The sequence below is a fragment of the Oryctolagus cuniculus genome, chromosome 11 (assembly GCF_051225735.1).
Source record: "Oryctolagus cuniculus isolate XC-2025 breed Fujian yellow rabbit chromosome 11, ASM5122573v1, whole genome shotgun sequence".
Classification (NCBI taxonomy): domain Eukaryota; kingdom Metazoa; phylum Chordata; class Mammalia; order Lagomorpha; family Leporidae; genus Oryctolagus; species Oryctolagus cuniculus.
Genome location: NC_142877.1, coordinates 103,156,313 through 103,182,480, shown reverse-complemented (window position 1 = coordinate 103,182,480; position 26,168 = coordinate 103,156,313). Strand labels below are relative to the sequence as shown.

At 38.1% G+C, this 26,168-nt stretch overlaps 1 protein-coding gene across 5 annotated transcripts; it reads right to left on the bottom strand.

Moving 5' to 3' along the window:
• Positions 1-2,999: 2,999 nt before the first annotated feature.
• Positions 3,000-25,443, bottom strand: ACTR6 (actin related protein 6). 5 transcript variants are annotated; one of them, XM_089308856.1, is made up of 11 exons: positions 25,310-25,443; positions 23,372-23,489; positions 22,199-22,280; positions 21,224-21,347; positions 19,138-19,273; positions 18,985-19,041; positions 14,057-14,155; positions 13,883-13,961; positions 9,069-9,240; positions 7,772-7,910; positions 3,000-3,587 (listed from the first exon to the last, which is right to left on the bottom strand). In XM_089308856.1, the coding sequence occupies exons 4-11, from the start codon at positions 21,276-21,278 to the stop codon at positions 3,458-3,460; spliced, it is 867 nt and encodes a 288-aa protein (XP_089164982.1). In that variant the 5' UTR covers positions 21,279-21,347; positions 22,199-22,280; positions 23,372-23,489; positions 25,310-25,443; the 3' UTR covers positions 3,000-3,457. The 5 variants fall into 5 exon arrangements, with proteins under 5 accessions (XP_089164982.1, XP_089164979.1, XP_089164981.1 ...); XM_089308853.1 differs by having other exon boundaries at positions 22,212-22,280; XM_089308855.1 differs by having other exon boundaries at positions 25,321-25,443.
• Positions 25,444-26,168: the final 725 nt, after the last annotated feature.

The window sequence follows — 26,168 nt, the reverse complement described above, 5'->3', positions numbered from 1 at the left end:
AAAAGACTATATAGTAACCAGTGTGCAAGATCGTCCCCAGGGATCTTGGCCTCCTAGTATTTAAATCCTTTTGTAATCATTTCTCCTCCCCACCCTCGTGCTTGTGCCAATTTTCTTTTGGAACCAACAGAGCTGGCCCCCCAATTCATCCTTTTTAATGGTTCTCCCGTGACCTTCTATATCATGGGAATATTCTTTCATATGATGTACTTTATTTGTGTACTTGAAAAGTAGAGTTACAGTGAGGTGGGGCACAGAGAGACAGAATCTCTTTAAAAAATTTTTTTATTTTATTTATTTGAAAGACAGAGTTAGAGAGTTAGAGCCAGAGAGGTCTTCCATTCCACTGTTTCGCTCCCCAAATGACTGCAATGGTCAGAGCTGAGCTGATCCAAAGCCAGGAGCCAAGAGCTTCCTCTGGGTCTCCCATGCGGGAGCAGGGGCCTAAGGACTAGGGCCATTTTCCACTGTTTTCCCACGCCATAGCAAAGAGCTGGATCGGAAGATGGAAGCCGAGACTCGAACTGGTGCCCATGTGGGATGCCAGCACTGCAAACTGGGGCTTTCATCTGCTGTGCCACAGTGCCAGCCCCCAGAATCTCCAGTCTGCCCAAATGGCTGCAATGACTGGGGATGGGCCAGACCAAAGCCAGGAACCAGCAGCTTTACCCAGATTTCCCACATGTGTGCAGGGGCCCAAGCATTTGAGCCATCTTTTGCTGTTTTCCCAGGCAATTAGCAGGGAGCTGGATCAGAAGGGGAGCAGCCAGGACTCAAACCGCATGTAGATTGAGTAGGTAGAACACCAGCCAAGGAATTTTCTTAATTTACTCTGATTGGGCTGTTTCTTCTTCTTATTTCTCTAACAATTTCATTTTTTTCCCTACCTTTTAGAAATTTCCATTTGTTCCATGATCAGCACCCTTTTTGTTTCCTAGAATCACTTAATTTTCTAACAAAATATTAACTACTTTGTGCACACAATACAGAATTTGATGGAATGAACATCCGTGTAATCATAACCCAACTTAAGAAATAATACAAATACTTCAAAAAGTTCATAGAAAAATAGAATTAAAATATTTATTTTGGTGCAAAAATCTTTAAAACCCATGCATATTAAGGGTCTCTCAACTGTTTATGGAAAATGCATACTATGAAATTATGAATTTTGATATTTTTGTACCAAAATACATTATCTATTTCCATGAACTTTTTAAAATTCCCTTGCAACACTGAAGTGCTCCCTGTGTATTCCTTCCTCATCTCATTTTAGCTCCCACCCCTCCCCATGGGTAGAGTTCAACGCAACATGGGACAGGTAGAGGAGGGAGGAAGATCTGTTGAGCCAATAACCACTGAATTCAAACACTGTTAAGATATTTTCCCAAAATAATAGAGATCTTCAGTGTATCTCCTCAGATATTGTTAAATGTTCTCTTTGAAATAAAGTATACTAAAACAATCTCAATTGTTAGCAATAGTTTTCAAATTTAGGTAGGTGTTGAAGTGGACGGAAGCTTTAATACCAGTGATAACATTTTAGAGTTTATGTTCAATAACTTTAGAAATGATTTTAGGGGTCTCAAAAAATCAGGACTACAATATATAAACTGTCCAGAAACTAGTTTACTGTAGTAAACACTACCATTCTCTGTGGTACAGAACAGGAGACATTATATTGGATCAAGTTTAGGGAATGCAGCTTTGAGGGATGATCCAGTTCCTCACAGGAAAAACACCTACGTGGAAGTGACAGCATTCTGCCTGTTAAGAATGAAATCAAGGAAAGTCTCTTAAATAAGCACTTCCCTTCTTACCTCCATCCACATCATCTTGAAGTTCTAGCACACCTACACTATTTAGCTGCCAAAACTTTTTAGGCCACCAGCTGCTTCTGCTACACTGCCTATAGATTAGGTAATCAGTTTGACAAGCAGACTAGGTCTAGAAATGACTGACCAGATCCTAAACCAACATAATCCAACTTTGATTGGAATGGACAGCTCTTTCACCCTGCCCAACCTTCATCTGTTCTATTTTCATTTGGGAAATTCCCTTCTTTCACTCTAGGCCATGTCAGTTAAGACTGACCCATCAAAGCCCCTCAATCCATGGGGGTGGTCTGTGACCCTAGCAAGGATAAACAGACTGCTAGGAATTTGGTCCCGAGCACAATGACATAAAATGTAAAATATAGGCGCTATTTTGAGGGCAAAACTCTAGAAGGAGCCTCAGTTCCTATAACCAAGATTCCTGCATTTTCCTGGCTTGTATCCTTCATAAAGCTGTTAGGTTAGCTTTTCCTTAGATTTTATTTTTTCTGTCCTGATGATGCCTTTTATTTTGAGGAAAATAGTCAAATGAGTATCTACTCCACTAATGTCACTGTCAGGTGTTTCCTTACATCACAAAGCTGTTCTTTAATAACTTAAAAATTTGTTTACCTAAGAGTTTGTAAAATAATTGCTAACATTTGTATTGAATTTTTGAACTGAGTTACTTCAAATAAAGCAGTATAGTACTTTTATGAGTGAAATAATACATTTCTGCCAACATAGCAGTGATCAAAAAGTCTTTAGTAGTGGGGCTGCTGTTGTGGCGTGGCAGATAAACCTGTTGCCTGTGATGCTGGTTCGTGTCCTGGCTGCTCCAGTTCTAATCCAGCTCCCTAATAATGGCTTGGGATAAGCAGTGGAAGATGGCCCAAGTGTTTGGGCCCCTGCCACTCACATGAGACCCAGATGAAGCTCCTGGCTGTAGCCTGGCTCAGCCTTGGCAATTGCAGCCATCTAGGGAATAAACCAGTAGATGGAAGCTCGCTCTCTCTCTCTCTCTCTCTCTCTCTCTCTCTCTCTATATATATATATATATATCAGTCTTCTTCTCTTTCTGTAACTCTGACCTTCAAATAAATAAATAAAAAATTTTTAAAAGTCTTTAGTAAATAGGCTTTGGTCTCCACTCATTCATTCTAAGTGAAAAATAAACATTACACATAGTCTTTCCAACTTTATTATGTATAAATACAAATAATGATTTTTAAATAAAATACTTGGATCTATGAGAGAGAAATCATATTATCCCGTAAACACTTTGGCCAACTCCTAGTAAAGTAATGAAAAATTACCTACTAAGTAAAACAGACCAATGAAAAAGTTTAGTGTATGCTCCTGGCAATGAAGAATTAGACTTAAAAAACATGCCCTCTTTCATATAACATATTCTCATAAGTATTGCATGGCAGTCCAATTTCTAAATAAAATTATGAACTAAGTTACAGATTATTGTAATAATGTAGCTAAGAAGACTGTGAAAATTAGCCATGGGTCAAAGGATTTAGTTAAGACTTTATCTTAGGGTGAAAGATAACACAGGTCCTTAACCAATTCTAAAGGAAAGTTGATAGTAAACCTTTCAGTCACAACTAGTCACGATTTTCATTCAGAAATGTTTGTTATATATCAAATTTCTCTTCACAGATACTATGTCCATTTTCTTCATAGTCTTCTCTTGTTACCACCATATCTTCAAAATCATCGTTCTCTGATATCAATTTTCCACCTTCCCAGGCATAAGTAATAGGACTGAAAGTAAACATAAAATAAATGAATCCAGATGATCTTATAGAAATCAACTGATGATTTATAGAAATTAACAAGTAAAATGATTGAAACATTAGTAATTAAAATGTGGCAAGCTCTACCCAACTTCACGGAAAATCATTTAAGGTTTAGAAATAAGTGTAAGTTTCACATGAGCAGAGAAAACTCAAAAAGAAAGATCTTGTTCACTACCACAAAATACTGTTGTTTTCCCCCTTCTGGGCCCTCTACTTCTATTACAAGAACAGGAAACAAGCAAATTATCTGAAGGTGCCTAAAAGGAAAAAGAATATTGTAACTGATACTAAAGTCTGTTTGTGGCAGAGAAACATCATCTTAATTCTCACAGTAACCCATGAAACATCTATCAGAATTCCCATTTTAGAAATTTGGAAAATGAGGTTCAGACCAGAACTGATTCGGTATGGACCAAGGGTTTAATCCAGAATTGTTTTCCAGGCTGTGCTTCTGCTGATACACTTTGTTGCTTCTAATAAGTCAAACATTTGGAAAATACAGTAAATAATAAACATTTTTTGTTGACAGGCAGAGTGGACAGAGAGAAAGGTCTTCCTTTGCCATTGGTTCACCCTCCAATGGCCGCCGCGCTGCAACCGGTACACCGCGCTGATCTGAAGGCAGGAGCCAGGTGCTTCTCCTGGTCTCCCATGGGGTGCAGGGCCCAAGCACTTGGGCCATCCTCCACTGCACTCCCGGACCATAGCAGAGAGCTGGCCTGGAAGAGGGGCAACCAGGACAGAATCCGGTGCCCCAACCGGGACTAGAACCCGGTGTGCTGGCGCCGCTAGGCGGAGGATTAGCCTATTGAGCCGTGGCGCCGGCCAATAATAAACATTTATATTGTAGGAGAAACAATAAAAAAATTAGAGTGGATAAAATATTTAGTTTGATTTTGCTATCTACAATCAAGGTTATACTTTGTATTCCTACGTATTTTTTTTTTTTTTATTTGACAGATAGTTAGACAGTGAGAGAGAAGAGACAGAGAGAAAGGTCTCTCTTGCATTGGTTCACCCCCGAAACGGCTGCTACGGCCGGAGCTACGCCAATCCGAAGCCAGGAGCCAGGGGCTTCCTCCTGGTCTCCCACGCAGGTGCAGGCGCCCAAGCACTTGGGCCATCCTCCACTACCTTCCCGGACCACAGAAGAGAGCTGGACTGGAAGAGGAGCAACTGGGACCAGAACCCGGCACCCATATGGGGTGCCGGCGCCTCAGGCAGAAGATTAACCAAGTGAGCCATGGCACCAACCCCTATACTTTGTATTTCTATGTTTCTACCATTATACTCCCCCAATTCAGAGCTTCAAATATGAAAAAGGTACAGAAAAAAAGTTAATCCACACATATTCCTTATCATGAGTAGTGCATTTCCTCATCTTTTATAAAAATACATTTATTTATATGAGGGGGCTTTATAAAATTCCTGAAAAAAAGAACTAAAAGTTAATATGCATTTTCCATGAACTGTCTGTAGACCTCTCATACATAAATATATATATTTAAAAAATATATAAGCAGTTGCACAATAAGGATTTACCGAGTGAAAGAATAAAATCTAGTTCTGTGGGTCCCTTGGCTGTAATATATGCCTGTAGAATAAACATCCAATATGCTTCTTACTCTAATTATGAGAGCTGGCATTGTGGTACAGTGATTTCAGCCACCACTTACAATGCCGGCATCCCATGAGTGCCAGTTCAAGTCCTGGCTGCTCAACTTCTGATCCAGCTCCCTGCTAATGTGCCTAGGAAAGCAGCAGAAGATGGACAAAGTATTTAGGTTCCTGCCACAATGTGAGAGACCCTTATGGAGTTCCAGGCTCCTGGCTTCAGCCTGACCTAACTGGCCATTGTGGCCATTTGGGGAGTGAACCAATGGATAGAAGACCTGCCTCTTCCCTCTCTCTCTCTGTAAGTCTGCCTTTCAAATAAATAAAATACATCTACTAAAAAAAAAAAAAAAAGTACATGAACATTAATGCTGATAAAAATCATTCTAAAAATCTAACAACTTTTTATTTCTTTATCTGATAGCAGTAAAAGTGATACAGATAGGACCTTCTATTAACTGCTGTTGATTTGGGGAAATTCTACTTTAATTTTAAAACAAAACTCTACATTAATTCCAGTCAAGTATGTAGGGTGTTGTTTGCAAACTCTGCCTCTAAAATTAGGGATGGGTTACTTAAACACATATTTTGGTAAGCACTCCGAATTAAACTAAGAGAACTGGAGCCAGCATTGTGGCATAGCAGGTTAAGCTAACATGCCTGGGAAAGCAGCAGAGGATGGCTCAGGTGCTTGGGCCCCTATACCCATATGGGAGATTTGGAAGAAGCATCTGGCTCCTTGCTTTGGCCTGCAGCCATTTAGGGAATGAACCAGTGGATGGAAGACCTCTCTCTCCTCTTTCCCTCTCTCTGCAGCTTGGCCTTTCAAAAAAATAAAGTAAGTGAACTGAGTTTTTTTTTTTTTTTTTTAATATTTATTTATTTGAAAGTCAGAGTTACAGAGAGACATAGGCAGAGAGAGAGAGAGAGAGGTCTTCCATCCACTGGTTCATTCCCCAAGTGAACACACAGCCAGAGATGAGCCGATTGGAAGCCAGGAGCCAGGAGCTTCCTCTAAGTCTCCCACGTGGGTGCAGGGGCCCAGGGACTTGAACCATCTTCTACTCTTTCCCAGGCCATAGCAGAGAGCTGGATTGGAAGTGGAGCAGCCAGGACTTGCACTGGCACCCATATGGGATGTCAGCACTGCAGGAGCCAGCTTTGCTTGCCACACCACAGCACCGGCCAATGAACTAAGTTTTAATTTGATCACTGCTCATAACTCAATGTTAAGGCACTTGCCAAGTCATGAGCCCATGTTTCTTTATTTACAAATATATTTACCAATAAAGAAATAAGGACTGAATAGGATGATCTACAAGCACTTCTTCCAGCTCTAAAGTACCACCTTAATTTTTTTTATAGCTTAAGTAAAAGTGATGCTGCTTTCGCTCATAAATAAGGTAGGTGGTAGACATAAAAAGTTTTGACCAGGGGCCAGCAGTGTGGCATATACATAACGCCACTTCCTGCTGTGCTGGCACCCCTATATGGGCACCAGTTTGAGTCCTGGCTGCTCCTCTTCCAATCCAGCTCTCTGCAATGGTCTGGGAAAGCAGAAGATGCCCCAAGTCCTTGGGCCCCTGCACCGGTGTGGGAGACCCAGAAAAAACTCCTGGCTCCTGGCTTCAGATCAGTGCAGTTCCAGCCATTGCGACCACTTGGGTAGTGAACCAGCAAATGGAAGACCTCTCTCTCTCTCTCTCTCTCTCTCTCTATTTCTCTCTCTCCCCCCCCCCTTTGTCTCTGTAACTCCTTCAAATAAATAATTTAAAAAAATTTTGACCTATAAGTTAAAATGTCAGATGAATATATTCATTTAAAACATTTAAAATTTTTTTAGAAATCCAAAATAACTTACGAATTGAAGTAATTCATCTCTATTTACTTTTTCATTCAGGAGACAGACAAATAGGCAAAGAGAGCTCTTGTCCACTAGGTTCATCCCCTAAATGTGTGCAATGGCTGGGCTGGACTGGGGTGGAAGTAGGAGCTAGGCACTAGCAGGTCTCCACCACAATGGAAGGAGCCCCATTACTTAAGCCAACACCACTGCTTCCCAGGGTCTGAATTGAAACTGGAGACAGGAAACAAACTCAAGTACCCCAATACAGGACAAAGTCATCTCAAAAACCAGGCCAAACACCTACCCTGACATACTTATCTTGATGGCTCAATTCTTAAATTTCTATTCTTAATAGAAGCTTTCAACAAATGATACATCTCTGATAAATCAAACAGATAATAATCTTATTTTCTGTCTATAAAAATAAGGACTTGTTTACTATATATAAGTGATCTTACATTAACTGAGCACTCATTCTATAGCAAATGTTATGGTTGACACTCTATACTTAATCCTATCTAATTCACTGAAATATTAAGTTTATAATTCTGATGAGACAAATAAAATGATGATCTAATAGATGAAATAAACTTGCTAACGTGATAGGACCAGGCTTTCAACTGAAGTCTGCCTGTAGACCACTTAGTTACAAGATTTCCTGTTCTGTTTCTATGTAAATGAACACTTACTTTTCAGGTAGCACAACAGAAACATCATAATCAGTTGGAGTGAGACATCGAACTTCTGAGTAAACCCGATCCCTAAATCCAGGGAAAAGGGAATTTCCTCCTGTCAAAACAATGTTCCTAAAAAAATGCGGCTGCATTTCTTTAAAAAAGAAAAAGGGGTAGGGGTGGAGAAAGGGAAGACAAAAAGCATTAGACAATCTGTTTATTTATCTTTCTGGAAAGATCTGGATGAGGGATTAGGTAAAAAGCAATTAGGGATTACAGTTACCAGTTGAGAGACCATATAATCTTTGAGGTCCATTTTAAGATTTGTAATGCAGTTGCTTTATTCAGAGACATTAAATGCAGTGAAATATGACCCCATGGACTTCAAAAGGAAAAGCTAAGGGACTTGAACTGCAGCTTCCTATCATGTATGTGCAAGCTATGCATAAATGAGTACTTGTGAGCCCACATTTCCATGTTATCTCACTAAGACAGTGGTTTATTTTGCAATACCTACCTTTGACAGTGAAAAACACTCCTAATCTGTAATAATATTTAAAGAAAGGATCTAAGTATGAACAACTTAATATATTACATGATGGTAAACATTAGGTGCCATAAAGTTAGCCAGTATTAAAAGCCTAGAAAACACTATGTGGAAATGCACCAGGAACTGATAAGTGCCAGCCATCCCACCTAATACTAAGGTGAGGACAAGGTTCCCCTGAATTGAGTCTCATGATATAACATTAAAGCACGGTAGCACAAAATGTTGTAAACATCGTAGTTGCAACTTTATATCAAATGTGAAATTAAGATAAAAATACTTGTGAAATAATTATGTTAAGGTAATAGCATAATTTTTTTAATGAGAGGAAAACACACTGTATGTGTTAAATTTTCTGATACCTGCTGTTCCCTATGAACTAAGAAGATAAAATATAAAAGTACTCTGAAACTTGAATAAATCAGTCCCATCAATAGCTGAAAACCATTAAACTGTTATGAATTTTTATTCAGTGCAGATCCGTGTTAAATTGAAACTTTTCTGAAATAGATGAGGCAATTTAACACTTCTTGGGGAAATACATTTCTTCAAGTTTAAATACACTATAACAACTTCTCCTATATCAAGTTTATAATATAGGACAGTCAAGCAGGAATTATTAAAGCGCAATATGGGATCTGGAAATCTCCACAAATAAAACAGATTTGCTACTTTCTTGAAGTTACTCAAATGAAAGAGTTCATTGAATTTATGATTGTCAGAAATACCCTTATTCTTCAATAATTCACTATACTAGTTATGTACCTTCAGGTAAGTTCTGAATTGAATAGACAATAGCTTCTGGAATTCCCATTTCTTGAATGCCTATATCGGAAGGATTAAAAAGTATTTCTGGAACAGCAAATCTCTCATTGGCCAAACGAAGAATTTGTTCTCCAGATTTATATTTTCCACTCAATACCATCTCTTCCCTTGGCTAAAAGAAAAAATAAAATAAAATGTTAAAGCTACATTACCAACTCACATAACTAATGATTAGTAATATGTAACAATAATATATTAATCATGTTCTTAGAAGTTTCAGCTTTCTCAAAAATTAGAAAAATGTGGCCTTCCTTCCTGTTGCTAAATTGAAACAAATAATTCTGGACTTCTATTGATTATTTCCCTGAAAATAATCTGGCATCTTTATTCTATACATTTTAAAACAGAAAGAAGGAAAACAGAGGAGAACTTCATAATCCATCTATCATGATATGCTGATTTCAGTTTGCAAAGAATATACTCTGGTAGAGAACGTTTACCGTGTCTTGAATCCTACCCCTATCTACTTTCACTCCCCAACTTCACATGCTTATTAGACACTGTGCCTCAGTTCTGTTACAAGTTCCCTTTTCCCCTACAAAAAAGCTACATCTTTAAATTTTGTTGGCAAGAGGTTGGAGGAAGAAAGGTAGGAGCATGGGTAGGAGGGAGGTAGTGGGGGAAGAAGCACCATGTTCCCAAATCCGTATATATTAAATGCATTGAGTTGTATTTCTTCAACAAAATAGATAAATAAGACCAAATAAAGCCCCAACTAATAGTCAAATGAAAAAAAAATTTTTGTTACTACAAATTTTTCAAAAATCAGTTTCCATATCTTTGAAATTACCTTATGACACTAATTTTATATGAGGCTTATGCACAACAAACACAAACTTTAAACAACCATGACTCAATTTTCTCCCAACCTACCTATTCTGTGAGCTTTGTCCTAAAGTGACCAGAAAAAAATAATCTCCTTCCACAGCAATTTACATCATGAAAATAATTGTCCCTTCTCAATTTTAGAAAGAATCATAGTAACTCTCCTTGATTCAGTTTTAGACATGCATTTAATTTAATTTATATATGTGCAGATTTCTTCTCATAACAGAGTATATCCCAACCCTTTATACAGATATAAAAGTACTCAAATATATGAAAAGAAAGATTAATAATTTATTAAGAGTAATATAGGGGCTGCTGTTGTGGTACAGCAGGTTAAGCCACCTCTTGAGACAATGGCATTCCATATTAGAGTGCCAATTGAGTCCCACCTGCTCTGCTTCTGATCTACTTCCCTGCTAATGCACCTGGGAAAGCAACAGATGATCGTCTAAGTACCAGAGCCCCTACTACGCATGTGGGAGACCTGGCTCCTAGCTTCAGCATGGTCCAGCCCCAACCATGACAGCCATTTAGGGAGTTTACCTGCAGATTGAAGATCTCTCTCTTGTTTCTCTCTCTCCCTCTTTCACTCTGTCTTTCAAATAAATTATTATTTAAAAGAGTAATATGTGTGTGTGTATATATATATATATAACAACTTGGTACATGGCAAGTATTCAATACATTTTTGGATAATGCATGTAAGCCAACAACATGTCATTCATTGTACTGGATATTTTACATATCTCACTGAACTATCACATAACCCTGTAGACATATTGTCCTTTTATTAATGATACAGTGAGCTCAGCAAAGTTATGTAATATACTCAAGGACATTCATATAGTCACCCAAAACACAACAAAATACTCTTTCTACTTCAATGCCACTGATAACCTGGATGTGAATGATTCATATTTCTATCATTTGGGAATTCCAGGCTCAAAACATTCTTTTGGAATAAAATATCTTGAAAATCACACAATATTCACAATACTCTAGGGAGAACAAAGAAAACTAGAAATCCTCTTTAAACTAATTAAATTATTGCTATGATAACAAAAAAGATTATTCCTTGCCCAAGAAATATTCTTTCTTACATGGAATGGAAAACATTTCCTACGAATTTACAAAATAATTTAAAACTGGTACTGCCTTTAGTTAAAGGGTGTAACTCATACTGCCAACATTCAAAATAACTTGGGACAGATGCAGACAGGCAAATTTCAGTTGACAAAACATGAGAGGCTATCTAGTTTATTTATAGCACTGATTTGCAGAACAGCACCACATGACTTACCAGGATCAAAGAGATAATCAGCAGAAACCCAGAACCAGATATTCTTGTTAAATGTTAGCACCAAAGTCATTAATCATTGATATGTACTCTGGTACTCTGGGTAGGTTTTATTTTTAAGGGTACAATTCCAAAGGATTTTTGTTTTAGACACAGAAAAATGAAGGAACTTAGAAGGGCGCCTGGGAGTTGCTCTTTTATTCAATGTAGCCCATGATTACTACACACCCCTCACAGTTTTAGTCCTGGTACCATTAAAGAAATGATCAGTTCATGTTACAATAAACAGCTCTGCACAAAGTGGTAATCATTAACAACAAGGGCAGTTTTCTCAATTTACATAAGCCAAGTAAACACCTTACACTGCACTGTGCATCCTCCTTCTGATCAGAGCTAAAACTGAAATTCTTCATTTGTAATCAGTAATGATATTGTAAACTTTATTTTTATTACTATTACTAGCAGTAGAAAATCAAGGCTGCCCCTTCCCCCTAAGCATTTTAAAATATTGGCTAATAAACTAACAAAATATCTGAGTTTAACAGTATAAAAGTTCTAAGTATAAAAGTTTTCAACTACAGCGGCCAGCACTATGGTGTAATGCAGGTACAACGCCACCTGCATTGCCGGCGTCCCATATAGGCACCAGTTACAGTTGCAGCTGTTCTACTTCTCATCCAGCTCTCTGCTGCGTCTCTCTGTGTAACTCTGCCTTCAAATAGATAAAATGAAGCTTTAAAAAAAAGTTCTCAAATATATTTCTTAATTTTACATAGTATTGCTTTTCAAATTTCATAAATATTTATTAGTCCTTATCAAAGCTGTTCTGGGCCGGCGCTGTGGCGCAGCGGGTTAACACCCTGGCCTGAAGCGCCAGCATCCCGTAGGAGCGCCAGTTCTAGTCCCAGCTGCTCCACTTCCCATCCAGCTCTCTGCTATGGCCTGGGATAGCAGCAGAAGATGCCCCAAGTCCTTGGGCCCCTGCACCTGCAGGGGAGACCGGGAAGAAGCTCCTGGCTCCTGGCTTCAGATCGGCACAGCCCCAGCTATTATGGCCATCTAGGGAGTTAACCAGCAGATGGAAGACCTCTCTCTCTGTCTCTACCTCTCTCTGTAACTCTTTCAAATAAATAAAAATAAATCTTTAAAAAAACAAAGCTGTTCCACATCAGCCAACAATGAAAAAAGTATTAAAGAAAGTCAATAAAACTTAGGGTTAACCCTAATATAGAAATTATTCATAAAATATATGTGATTCTAATCCAAATACTAATGACATTCTTCTCAGATCTAGAACAAATGATGCTAAAATGAATACATTTTTAAAAAGAAGAGAATATTCCATAAACTAATGCATTATCATTGGTAAGGCAGATAAGAAATTTTTAAAAGAGGAAATATTTCCTAGTTGACTGTCCTATCATCTGGAAGAGATTTTCTTTTCTTTTTAAGATGTACACACTAAACATTTCTTGGAAAAGGAACTGAGAACATGGTTAAAGATTTTAAGTACCCCCTTGTGATTCCAATGATGTTAGGTTTGGGGAGATTGGAAATCTGTCCCAATCCCTCTACTGAAGTAGTCTTAAGTCTGATTTGTATTTCACCCCAATAATCTGTCATATATATATATATATATATATATATATTATATTTTAATTTCAGACATCCTAACTATTACATAAAATCCATGCATCTACCAATCAGCTTAATCCAACCTTACAAATAAGTTAACACACCCCCTTCCAATTTAACTTTTATATATATATTTAAGTATTCCTAAATAGCATAATTATTCTGCATACACTGAAAGTGTACCTCGAGTTCTAAATTGTGCTTTCTATTCAACATCATGCTTTCAAGATTTACCTATGCTGATCATGTAGTTCTACTTCATTTTATTACTGCATATTTTATAGTATGAATACATGAAAATTTATTTATTCTTATTCCACTGGTAGATATTTAGGCTGTTCTCAATTTTTCACTATTTTAAAATGTACTACAATGAATATTATAACTGTCTCTTTGTGCAATTGTGCTTACATTTTTAACCACAGATTTCTAACTTCCCAGTCATCGCCATCAAGCCTGTAACTGGAAGGGCAAATTTCACATTTAGCCAAACACAGAACTGTCTTAACTGAGCTGATCAAAGGTAAGAAGAAATTAGTTTATTTTTCCATCAAAAATAAACTGCTTCTTAACACTTTCAAAATGCACTGGATTTTGCCCTTCTCAACTAAAATCGAATTCTATCAGATCAAACATAAGTAAATTCCAGCACTAGGTTAGCTATGTCAATATGTTAACAAGAAAATAACCAATTTCTAAGTGGATTTAAATTAATTCTTAAGGAAGCAGTAAAGGGTTACAAAACTGTAATACAAGTAAGGAAACTGTTTATCTCCAGATTTGTCCCATGTTCTATTATTAGGTTCAAAGTACTTTTTCTAAAAAAATATTATGAGAAATTTGTTAGTCAAATTTACAGACTGCGCTTGGAGAAATGCCCACCAGGAAAATCAACAGCTCCCTATGACCCTGCCACTCCTCACTGGAGATGAACTGCTTTTCAAATCTGGCCGAGGTGATCATTAGAATAAATACTGAGGATTTCAAAAAGTACCTTACAAAAGCCCTTTTTAATTGTACTGAAGTCAGGCAAAACATAATCGATCATTACTGTATTTTCTTCTCCTTTCAATCTAGAAAACAAAATAGAGATTTATGAAATGTTTTCATTATGGGTAACATCACTCAGGAACCAACTTTCCAATTTTCAGATGATCAGTATACATACTTTGCAATGTCCATGTCTTTGTAAAAATCCTGAGAGACATAGCATACATCTTCTTTCACTTGGTTAATCACATGTGTTTCATCCATAACATGAAGCTGCCTAACAAAATATAAAATTGAAAAAATGTAAATATTACCCATATTTATCATTTCAAATATTTTCTCTGGAATTAAATTTTCAAGTAACTGATTTTTCAACATATTCAGCTCTTGAATGTATAAAATATATTTAACTTGATGAAATACTATTTCTCCAAGAACAGATTATTAGTCCAGTTTTTAGGTAGGAAAATTGAAAACATGTGTTAATGTGCCAAGGTTTGACTAACCAGCAAACTTCCCCCTACCCCAAACACCCTGAACAGAATCTTGCTACAATGCTTAACTCTAAACTTTCTTTTCTGATTACAAAAGCATTGTGAGTCAGCACACAGTACCAAGCACATAGAAGATGTTGAATAAATATTTGATGAGTGATTTCAATAAAACGCAGGCTCAATTTAAACAGAAAAAAAAAGTGAGTTTATTTCCGTCAAAAAAATTTTTTTAAGATTTATTTGTTTCAAAGGCAGAGTTAGAGACAGAGATCTTCCATCCACTGTTAACTTCCCAAATGGTCACAAGGACCCTGGGCCAGGTGGAAGTCAGAAGCTTGGAACTATATCTGGGTATGCTAAGTGGGTGCAGGGGCCCAAGCACTTGGGACATCTTTTGCTGTTTTCCCAGGTGCATTAGCAGGGAGCTGGATCAAAAGCAGAGCACCCACGACTCTAATCTGTAACCATATAGCATCCCAGCATTGCAGGTGGCAGTTTAACCTACTATGCCACAATGCCAGCCCCTCAAGTATTTTTTCTGTGGAGACATTTTTATACTACAGGTTTACATTTTGTTTTCAATTAAATATCATCTAATTATCTTAGGCTATTATATTATTTTTTAAAAGATTTATTTATTTATTTGAGAGGCAGAGTTACAGAGAGAGACAGAGACAGAGATCTTCCAACCGCTGGTTCACTCCCAAAATGGCCAAAATGGCCAGAGCTGGGCCAATTCAAACCCAGAAGCCAAGAGATTCTTCCAGGTCTCCCACATGGGTGCAGGGGCCCAAGCTCTTGGGCCATCTTCCACTGCTTTCCTAGGCCATCATCAGGGAGCTGGACTGGAAGTGGAGGAACCAGGACTTGAACTGGCACCCACATGGGATGTCAGTGTTGCAGACAGAGGCTTAACCCACTATGCCACAGTGCCAGCCCCCTGCTATTATATTCTTTAAAAATATTTTTTACTGGTTTACAATAGTCAGTCAAAATTTATTTATCCATGTTTCAATGGTGGAACTTTAGGTCAGGAAGAGAAGATATTTGTGTGTTTATTGGCACAGACTCTGCGTTACAGACATAGGTTTGAGTCACAACTTAGCAGATAAGATACTTTGTCTGTTTGGGACTCAATTGCTTCAACTCTACAAGGGCAGTAAGAAGACCAGCATTGTGGAGTAGTGGAAAAAGCCGCTGCCTTCAACACTGGCATTCCACATGGGTGCCAGTTCTAATCCAGCTCCATGCTAATGGCCTGGGAAAAGTAGTGGAAGTTGAAAGAAGCTCCTGTTCTTGGCTTTGGCCTATCCAAACCCTGGCTGATGTGGCCATTTGGGGAGGGAAACAGCAGGTGAAGATCTCTCTCTCTCTCTCTCTGTCTCTCCCTCTCTCTTTCCAACTCTTTCAAATAAATAAATAAATATTTTTAAAATTTTAAAATAAAAAGAGGCCAGTAAGAGCTCCTATTTAACAGAGTTGTAAAAAGTAATTCTCCTAGCCGGCGCCGTGGCTCACTAGGCTAATCCTCCGCCTTGCGGCGCCGGCACACCGGGTTCTAGTCCCGGTCGGGGCTCCGGATTCTGTCCCGGTTGCCCCTCTTCCAGGCCAGCTCTCTGCTGTGACCAGGGAGTGCAGTGGAGGATGGCCCAAGTGCTTGGGCCCTGCACACCATGGGAGACCAGGATAAGTACCTGGCTCCTGCCATCGGATCAGCATGGTGTGCCGGCTGCAGCGTGCCGGCCGCGGCGGCCATTGCAGGGTGAACCAACAGCAAAGGAAGACCTTTCTCTCTGTCTCTCTCTCACTGTCCACTCTGCCTGTCAAAAAATAAAAAATAAAACAAAAAAATAAATAAAGTAATTCCCCTAATGCTTATCATGTGTGTAGCTCAGTCCTTATACTCAATAAAGTAAAACACTGATTGTATGTTTTTTCTGTATCATTACATATCATATTATATCTTCTGTAAGATGTACCACTGTACCAATCAGAAGAAAAAATGCTCATTAAACTGTAACAATTCTAAGGTATTAAAGATTGCAAAATTCACAACAATTTCAGAGTAAAATGTGAACAAAATACAACTCAAAATAAATGAAATGGGGGCCAGTGCTACGGCATAGTGGGCTAAGCCTCCACCTGCAGCACCAGCATCCATATGGGCGCCAGTTCTAGTCCCAGCTGCTCCTCTTCTGATCCAGCTCTCTGCAGTGGCCTGGGAAAGCAGTAGAAGATGGCCCAACTCCTTGAGCCCCTGCACCCCCATAGGAGACCCGGAGGAAGTTCCTGGCTTTGGCCCTCTGGCCGTTGCAATGATTTGGGGAGTGAACAAGCAGGTGGAAGACCTCTCTGCCTTTCAAATAAATAAATAAAATCTCTAAAAAAAATCAATGAAATATATTTTAATCTGTATCTCTGACTACCTCATTACTTATTCATACTCTGGAGGCAGAATATCAAGTAATGTTAGTTTTTTTGGTATATTGCCAAATTGTTTATCAGAACAATTCAAGTTATGCTCTGATCAGCAGTCAACAAGACTGTCAAACAAATATGCAACATCATCTTCTGAAAATAATTCTCTTAATTTGAATTGAAATATTGGGATTTTAAGAAATTTATTTATTTATTTAAGAGAGAGGGATAGAAAGCACTAAGAGCTCCCATCATTCCCCAAATGCCTGCAAAAGTAGAGTGGGCCAGGATTGAAGTTAGCAGCTAGGATCACAATCCAGATCTCTCATGTGAGTCACAGGAACCCAATTATCTGAGCCATTACTGCCGCATCAAGGGTCTACAGTAACAGGAAACAAATCTCGGTCTCTTTCTCTGCCTTTAAAATAAATAAAAACAAATAAAATTTAAAATTTAACATATCAATGGATATTATGGCACAGTGGGTTAAACTGTTGCTTTGGATGCCCACAACCCATATTGGAGTGCTAGTTTAAGTTCTGGCTATTCCGTTTCTGATCCTGCAACTAGCAAGTGTTTGGCGTCGTCACCCATGTGGGACATGCAGATGGAGCTCCTACTTCCAGGTTTTGGCCTGACTCAGCTGTGGTTGAACCAGTGGATAGAATATCCTCTCTGTCTCTCCACATCTCTCTGTTATACTGCCTTCCAAATAATTTCTTTTAAAAAAAAAAAAAAGTTTGATTCAGGATTAACCGTTCAGTCTCTCTCTCTTTCTCCTTTTAAACCCACTGAAACATTTTATTCTCATATAGTATTCCACCTCTAGAAGTAGCATCCTAGGCCTTTCCTTCCTGTGTGTTTTCATCTTACTTCACCATCATTACAGCAGCTGAGTTTGTCAGTACAATGAAACCAAACTGACAGGATGGAAGCAAATCATTCCATTTTCCTGGATCTTTGAGCTGCCCATCAAATCTGGGGATGAGCATGCCACGCTTGTTTAGTTTGCCTGTTCACAATGATTTTTTTCATCAATGATTTCATCAGTGATCATCAATGACTTCAAATTTGCTAATATAACCATGCTTCATCCTCACTGCCGAACCCAGATGATGACTTTGGAACGCTGCCTAGTGAGAACCTGGCATCCTACTCTCTTCTCAGTATTGCCGATGCCCTGCAAGCATCAGCCAGGACAATCATTAGAACCATCACAGAAAGATGGTAGCGAACTGTTAGTATCACTTTATTTAATTATTACAGTTTTGGTACTGGCACGGTGGTACAGCGAGTTAGTTGCCTGCAGCTTCAGCATCTCATATGGGTGCCAGTGTGAGTCCCAGCTGGCAACTAACTAACAGAAATATTATTATTAAGGCTTATCAAGGTTAAAAATTTAAAAATAGGTACAATGCAAATATACTTCGTGTGGAGTAATCTGACAGAGAGATGGAGATAAGAGATCTCAGATTTATTTTCCTTTTTTGATCCTTTTTCTTTTTCTTTCTTTTTTTTTAAATATTTATTTATCTATTTGAAAGTCAGTTACACACAGAGAGAAGGAGAGGCAGAGAGAGAGCGGTATTCCATCGGCTGGTTCATTCCCAAATTGGCCACAACGGCTGGAGCTGCACCAATCCGAAGCCAGGAGCTTCTTCTGGGTCTCCCACATGGGTACAGGGGCCCAAGGAGTTGGGCCATCTTCTACCGCTTTCCCAGGCCATAGCAGAGAGCTGGATCGGAAGTGGAGCAGCCGGGACTGAACCAGCACCCATATGGGATGCTGGCGCTTCAGGCCAGGGCGTTAACCCGCTGTGCAACAGCGCCAGCCCTTGATCCTTTTTCTTTATATGCATTTTTTTGTTTTACCATGTTCATGTACAACATTTTAATTTACCATGTTAAATTTAACATTTAATTTTACCATGTTCATGTATAACAATTTTAAATTATTAAACATTAAAATTTCGCAAAATGTGGAAATATCTTCTAGGTAGACACAACTATTGTATATACTGGAAACCTTCCTGATATGAATATCATTAGTATTTACATACATGATTCAATTTTTTAAGCAATAATATAGAACACCTTTCTATACATAAAATTAAGGTAAGGATTAATCTTAACTAACTTCAAAAAGTCCATCCCTAGAAACTTATCCTTTCAAACAACCGAAGCTAAGTCATACCTGTAAGATATGATCTCCTTTAGATGATTGGTTAAGAGTTTTCCTCCCACATTTATCCTAAAAAGGGAGAATTCAAATTTGGCTCAGTTATCACACATTTCATCCTAAGAAATAATATGAAATAAGAAATAATGAAAAATTAAATGCACTCACCGAATAATTGCTTCTTTTTTCTTTTTACTTCTACAATAAGGAACTATGTGAGTAAAGGAGTATCCACTATCTACAATGATGCAGCATAATTCAGAAGGATTGTCTCGGAAATACCTGTGTGCACTGAGAGCCCCAGCTATTCACAAAAAGATTGAAAAAAGAAAAAGAACTCATTAAACAAAAGGGAAACAGAAATTTAAAGCAATAGATGGAACAAACTAAAAATGTTAATTTATGGTATTCATAATTGATACATGGTATTTCTAATGCTGAAACTTCAAAACATCACAGATAATGCATGGAATACAAAAAGAAACACTGGTTGGTCATGTTTTAAGAGTAAATATTCATATCTTTTTAAAAATTTTTATTTATTTGAAAGATATACAAAGAAAGGTAGAGACGGTGGGGGGGAGGGTGGAGAAGGAGAGAGAGAGGCAGCAATGGCTGAAGCTGAGCCGATCCAAACAGGAGCCACGAACTTCTTCCAAATCTCCCATGTTGGGTACAGGGGCCCAAGGACTTGGGCCATCCTCTGCTGCTTTCCCAGGTGCATTAGCAGGGAGCTGGATCAGAAGTAGAGTAGCCAGGACTCAAACTGGCACCCATATGGGATATATGGGATGCCGGCACTACAGGCTGGGGCTTTAACCTACTGTGCCATAGCACCGGCCCCTCATTTCTAAACTTATGATAATTATTACAAAAAAAGCTATTTTTTAATTAGCAATTTATATCTCAGGCTCTATTCTAAACTCTACATAACTTGTTTCTTCTAATACTCACGAAAAGTCCTGTTTACAGACGAAGAGGAACCCAAGGCACAGAGAAGTTCAGTAATATGCCCAAAATCATGTCATGGGAAAGTAGCAGAGCCAAGATTCAGACCTAGGCAGTATGGCTTTCCAGCAGGTTTTCCCAACCTCAGAACCATTGACAGTTTGAATCAGATCGTTAACCCTTTGTTGTTGGGGACTGTCCTGGTGTATTATAGGACATTTAGCAGCATCTGTGACCTTTACTAGAAGCTTACAGCACAATTACAGCTGTGACAACCAAAAATGTCTCCAGACATTGCCAAACGTCCCCTGGAAACAAAATCATCCTTGCTTCAGAACATTTCTTGAGGTTATGCTCTTAACTAGCACAAGTCACTTTTGTAAACAGCATAGAGAACTTGAAATACTTAAAAATCTGTAAGCTAAATATCAGGCAGTTTTTTTTCTGTAACATACATTTTTTCACTAACTCTTTGAAGACCCTTCATATGCATGGTCTTTTAAAAGTTTTGTACCAAAAGAGCCTTATCTTTTAATTCCATTTTCCAGGATCACTTTGAAGTCTCCTTGTATTGGAATGTTTTAACTGTATACAATCATGTAATTCTGTAATAAAACTTGCTATTAAATGACATTTACAGATTGTTTTCCCTCATATTGGCAGACTGAGCTCTTAAAATTATTTTAACCAATAATAATAACAAGCACATCAATGATAAAAAGGATAACTACCTCAGAAAAGTCTTTCAGAAATTAGAAACATGGCCAGTAATTTCACTGGAGAGAAATATCATGAGAGCACTTTAAAAAGTTCATGGAAAATGGAATTAAAAGGTAAGTTTATTTTGGTACACACACACACAAAAAAAAGAAATCCATGTGTAGTTTTTCCATAGAAGGCATTCTCCAAGTAATTAGAGAGAGAGATCTTCTATCTGCTGGTTCACTCCCCAAATGGCCACAATGGTCGGAGTTAGGCCAATTTGAAGCCAGGAGCCACGATCTTCCTCCAGGTCTCCCACATGGGTGCAGGGACCCAAGCTCTTGGGCCATCTTCTACTGCTATCCCAGGCCATAGCAGAGAGCTGGATTGGAAGAGGAATAGCAGGACTAGAACCAGTGCCCATATGGGATGCTGGTGCCACAGGTAGAGGATTAATCTACTACACCACAGCACTGGCCCCATGAGTACATCAAGTTTTAAAATTCTGTTTTATTGCCTTTGTATTATGGGATTTTAAGAGTTTCTTTACGCTATTCATACTCATATCCATGTTAATTCAATTTCAATGTAAACTTTAACTCACCATTTACTCTCAATACTGCTTGAAACTGGTATTCTTCAAATAGAATTTCATTCATTGATTCTTGAATTGAAGTGAAGTTAAAATATGGTTCTGTGATAATAATGTTAGTATCTAAAAAATCAACCTATGAGACAGAAAAATAAAAAAACTTTTATAATTTCTAGTGATTATCATCAACACTTGCTTCATAGAAATAAAATTACTTAGGCCTAACAATAACCCTAATGTCTTATTACTATGACAGTTTTATTAAGTGGGCATACATTTATAATTTATATATATACATTATTTATTCAAATAAATATATTTATTAAATTAAACAACCCAAGACACAGAAAAGCCACCAAAGTTCATGTAGCTACTTAGTGATCTTAGCTTAAAGAATCTATGTAGTTAATGAGTATTATGCAACTTTACCTTTCTTATTAGTAGCAATAATTAAATGGTAGTGTCAAACTGTTTAAAGATACATATATAAAAGTAATTAATACCGCTGCAAGTATTGAGGCTGTAATTTTGTTTAAAAAGAAAAAGGCAAGATTCAATATATTTAAAGTTTACATAATTCTCTCCCATATATTCTTGAAGAATTTAAACATGAACATTCTTAGTATAGCTATAATCACACTATTGACTCTAAAAGTAAGAAGTTGTCTTATAATATTTACCCACTCAATGTAAGCAAAAACATTTGCTTGATAAAATGAAAATTACGTAGTGAGATTATCTAATGAAATGTCAAGTAAAATTTAACCTTGAGTTTCATATGGACTATCTCCACTCAACCTCCATCCACTTCAAAATAAATTCTATTAATTTGCATGTATTAAATGTTTAGAAAATCAAAGCTGGGCAAAGCTATATTTAAGTAACTCAAATATGTACTGAAAATGTATTTGCAAGTTTATAAATATTAAAATAAATGCTCTAACTTTTCATTCAAGTAACACATGAAAATAGAATTTGAATACATACTCTAATTTGTTACCTGATACATTTCTTTCCCAAAAAGGTAATCCCAAACTTGTCTTTGAACATCCCAATTCACCAAGTAGCCCTAAAAAATGTTTTAATCAAGTTGATTATTTAAGAATATTTGAACAATTTTTTAAAGTCAGATTAATAGCTCCAAGTCACTGATTCCTATCTATTTATAGTAACCATTTCCAGCCTAATGCTGTATGAATTCTAAACCAATTACTTGGCAAATTTTTCTCCCTTTAGAAGTCAAAAAAATTACAAAATAACATTAACTAAAATATCAAGAATTCAAAAGACACCCTAATACATAGAGATGCTTCTCTTTACTTTTTAAAAATTCATGTGTCGGGGAAAGAAGGGAAGTATGGTTGTCTTCTTGGAACTGAACCTGTGAAATATATAAAATCTGTTCTCTATATTAATAAACATAAAAAAATTAAAAGAAAGGTTAAACAGGTCCAACTTGATAATAAAGCCATACTCTTAACTTCTAATTTCTTTTTTCTTTAATTTCTTAATTTCTTTAAGATTTATTTATTTATTTGAAAGTCAAGAGTACAGAGAGAAAGGGAGAGAGAGACAGAGAGAGAGAGAGATCTTCCATCCACTGGTTCACTCCCCAGATGGCTGCAATGGTCAGAGCTGGGCCAAGTTAAAGCCAGGAGACAGGAGCTTTATCCACTCTCCCATGTGGGTAGCAAGGGTCCAAACATTTGGGCCATCTTCTGCTACTTTTCCCAGGATATTAGCAGGCTGAGAATCAAACCCGAGCCCATATGGGATGCTGACATCACAGGCAGAGGCTTTACCTGGTATGCCACAAGGCTGGCTCCACTCTAATTTATCAAAAAAGAGGTGTAGGGTTTTGGTCCAATAAAAGGTACTAAAATTATCCTTAAAAATGCATGTATGTATACCATTTAGATCTAACATAAAATTCAGTACACACAATCAATCACTAAATCAGGGTTATTTATTTTTATCAAGATAACTTAATTTCAATTCTTGGTTTCAGTTACATCTTGGTTAAAATTTGTCACCTTTTTTCAGAGTTCTAAAAGTATTTTCACACACACATACACACACACATACATACCGAGTCTTATACAATTAAAAATTATCTTTAAACTTACGTCTGTAATGCTAGAGAAGGCATGCTGAGATTACCTTTTGAAAAGGAAGGATGTAAAACAGTCCAGAAGGGTCCTTTATTTCATCTATCTGGTTCGCAGTAAAAGTTTTTAGACGTGCTGTTTTTGACCTGAACTGACAGTTAGGAATAACTCTAAAAATAAAAGAAACAAATAACATAATTACTTCCTAAATATTTAGTTCCTAAAAATTCCCTTACTTAGCTACCACTCTCAAAAGCAAAAGATTAGTTTATCTGAACTGTTTTCTCATTCTTTTTAAAGATTTGTTTATTTATTTCAAAGGTAGAGTGGCAGACAGGGAGAGACAGGGATCTACCATTCCCCAAATGCCAACAATGGCCAGGGCTGAGCCAGGCTGCAGTAAGGAGCCAGGAACTCCATCAGGGTCTCCTAAGTACTTGAGCCACCATCGGCTGCCTCCAACGCACATTAACAGGTAGCTAAATGGAAAGGCAGGCAAGTCTCAATCTGAGGCACTCTGATACAGGATGTGGTCATTCCAAGCAGTGCCTTAATCAGCTATGCCACAACTCTGGCCCCAAAATAATTTCTAAAATGCCTTTTTTTAAGTCCTAGTTTGTAACATATTCTATACTGGATCCTTTATTTTTCTCAGTCTTCAAGAAATCCATGTGGGTGGGCATTTGTTCTGCCACTGCAGAGACGAGAGCCAAAGCTTTGGTAAAAGTCCCAGTCTTCTGACTCCAATATGGAAATTATTAATACTACTCAGTTAAAAGTATTCATAAGTTCAAAATTTTGTCAATAAAACTAAGTTCCCAGGCAGCCAAAGTTTTTCAATCAGCAAGATGTTAAGAAAGTAAGAACTAGTTTTAAATTTGGTTTATGTCTACCAGGAACTTACAATCTGTTTAGGAAGATAAATCAGATCCATTATCAATCATACAAATTATACACACACACACACACACATATATACATATAATCATGACACTGGGACAATCCCGTAAAATATAATGTGTACCTGCTTATTTACTTACCATATTATCAGCATTTTGTCTACATGTTAAAATATTCTTTGAGGACATGATTTTTAAAAGATGCATTGTTGTCAATCTCATGGTTATAAAGTACACAAGTGTTATATTGACCCAACTTGCTATTCATGGTTATTTAGCTTGCTTCTCATTTCCTCATACCATAAACAGTATAAATGGATAAAACAGAGAATCTTTGTTCTTAAGTTATCAAGTACCTCTAATTAATTCCTCAGGTACGTGGTAATAGAATTGCTGTGTTACAGGATATTAACAACGATACACGTGCCAAAAGGCTTTCTTTTCCAGGAAGACTAACAATTTACAGTCCTACTCTAGTAGACGTGGTTTGTGTTCCCTTTTTAAAAAGAAAAGGAGACAAGGGGAAAGGAAAATAAAATTCTGTGGATTTGACAGAAGAAAAACCATGTCTTAGGTCTGCTTATTTATCCAATCATACATTTTACGAGTATGTATTTTATGAATGCCACGGTAATACCTGTTTAATTCAGCTAATCTACCAGGTCAGCCAGTGAGCCAAAAAAACAGTCCAAGTCTCTAGACCCTAAGACAATGGCTTTGGGGCTTTTGCTTCACGGAGCCTAGAGAGGTTCCGACGAAACCTAAAATCTCCTCCCCCAGGGAAATGCACACACACCCCCGCCACAAACACTGAAGATTCGCTCATGAACTGCATCCACAGACCTCTCTGTAGGCAACGCACCTCAGAAAACCTATTTCCCCGGGCTACTTCCTGTTACAAAACGAAACATCCATCCTACTTCCGGTGCCGCGCATCCCTAAACCCAAACCCCAATCAACTCCAGTTCCAAGCATCACAGCCACCCACCCGCCTCCCACCGAAGCATCACTCTGGCTCCGGGGCGAGCCGCGGTTCCCTCAAGTCCAGAGAGGGGGCGGAGCCTGCGAAACTCCCAGGCGTACACGCTCACCCTTTACTTACGAGACATTTTCATGGCTGTAACCGATTTTGGCGTTGTAAGCTCCGTTGTCAAGCACTAACGTGGTCATTTTAGCTCGAGCCACACCAGTACCTCCGTGCTTTCCCTGGGCGAGTCTTCCGCTCAGGCTTTTTCCGGAACTCTACGGTTTGGTGGGCGGGGCGTCAAGGCACGCTTCCGGTCACCTTAGCAACGGAGGACGCCGGAAGTCAGCCAGCTGAGCCGGCAGGCCAGTCAGCTGGCGTCCACTGTTTCCAAACCTGATCCGTTTTACCTGGTGGCGAGATTCAACGACGAGAAACTGCCATGTGTTCTTTATTTCCCAGACTGACTCACGCCTGCAGGTGTGTGTGTGTGTGTGTGTGTGTGTGTGTGTGCGTGTGTCTTCGAATAGTTCATATAGTGAGATTTCTTGGCGAGCGTGGAACTGGAAATGAGGTCTCTCGGACATCACGCCCTGACACTCCTCATTTAGCTATAGACACTGGGCTGGGTGGGTAATTTTTCTTAACCACTTTGTTTGCTTTTGTTTTTTAAACTCACGTTCATACTCTCCTCTTCTGCCTACTTATTCTTCGGGACCAAGTTTGCCTGTCTTCCTCATCTAAAAAAAAAAAAGGCTTTCAGGCATCTGACATACTCCCTGTCCATCCCACTTCTCTGTCCATTCTCCTTCTTAGAATTAGATACCCCTCCTATATGTTGCTGGAATATCTCAGGCCCACATTCCCTAATCATTAATTGAGTAAATTTTGTATTGGAACCCAGATTATCCCACAAAATGGTTGTGTGGTCTTGGATGCAGAAGACAATAAACCTTACTAGCTACACAATACTTAGTGCACCTGAA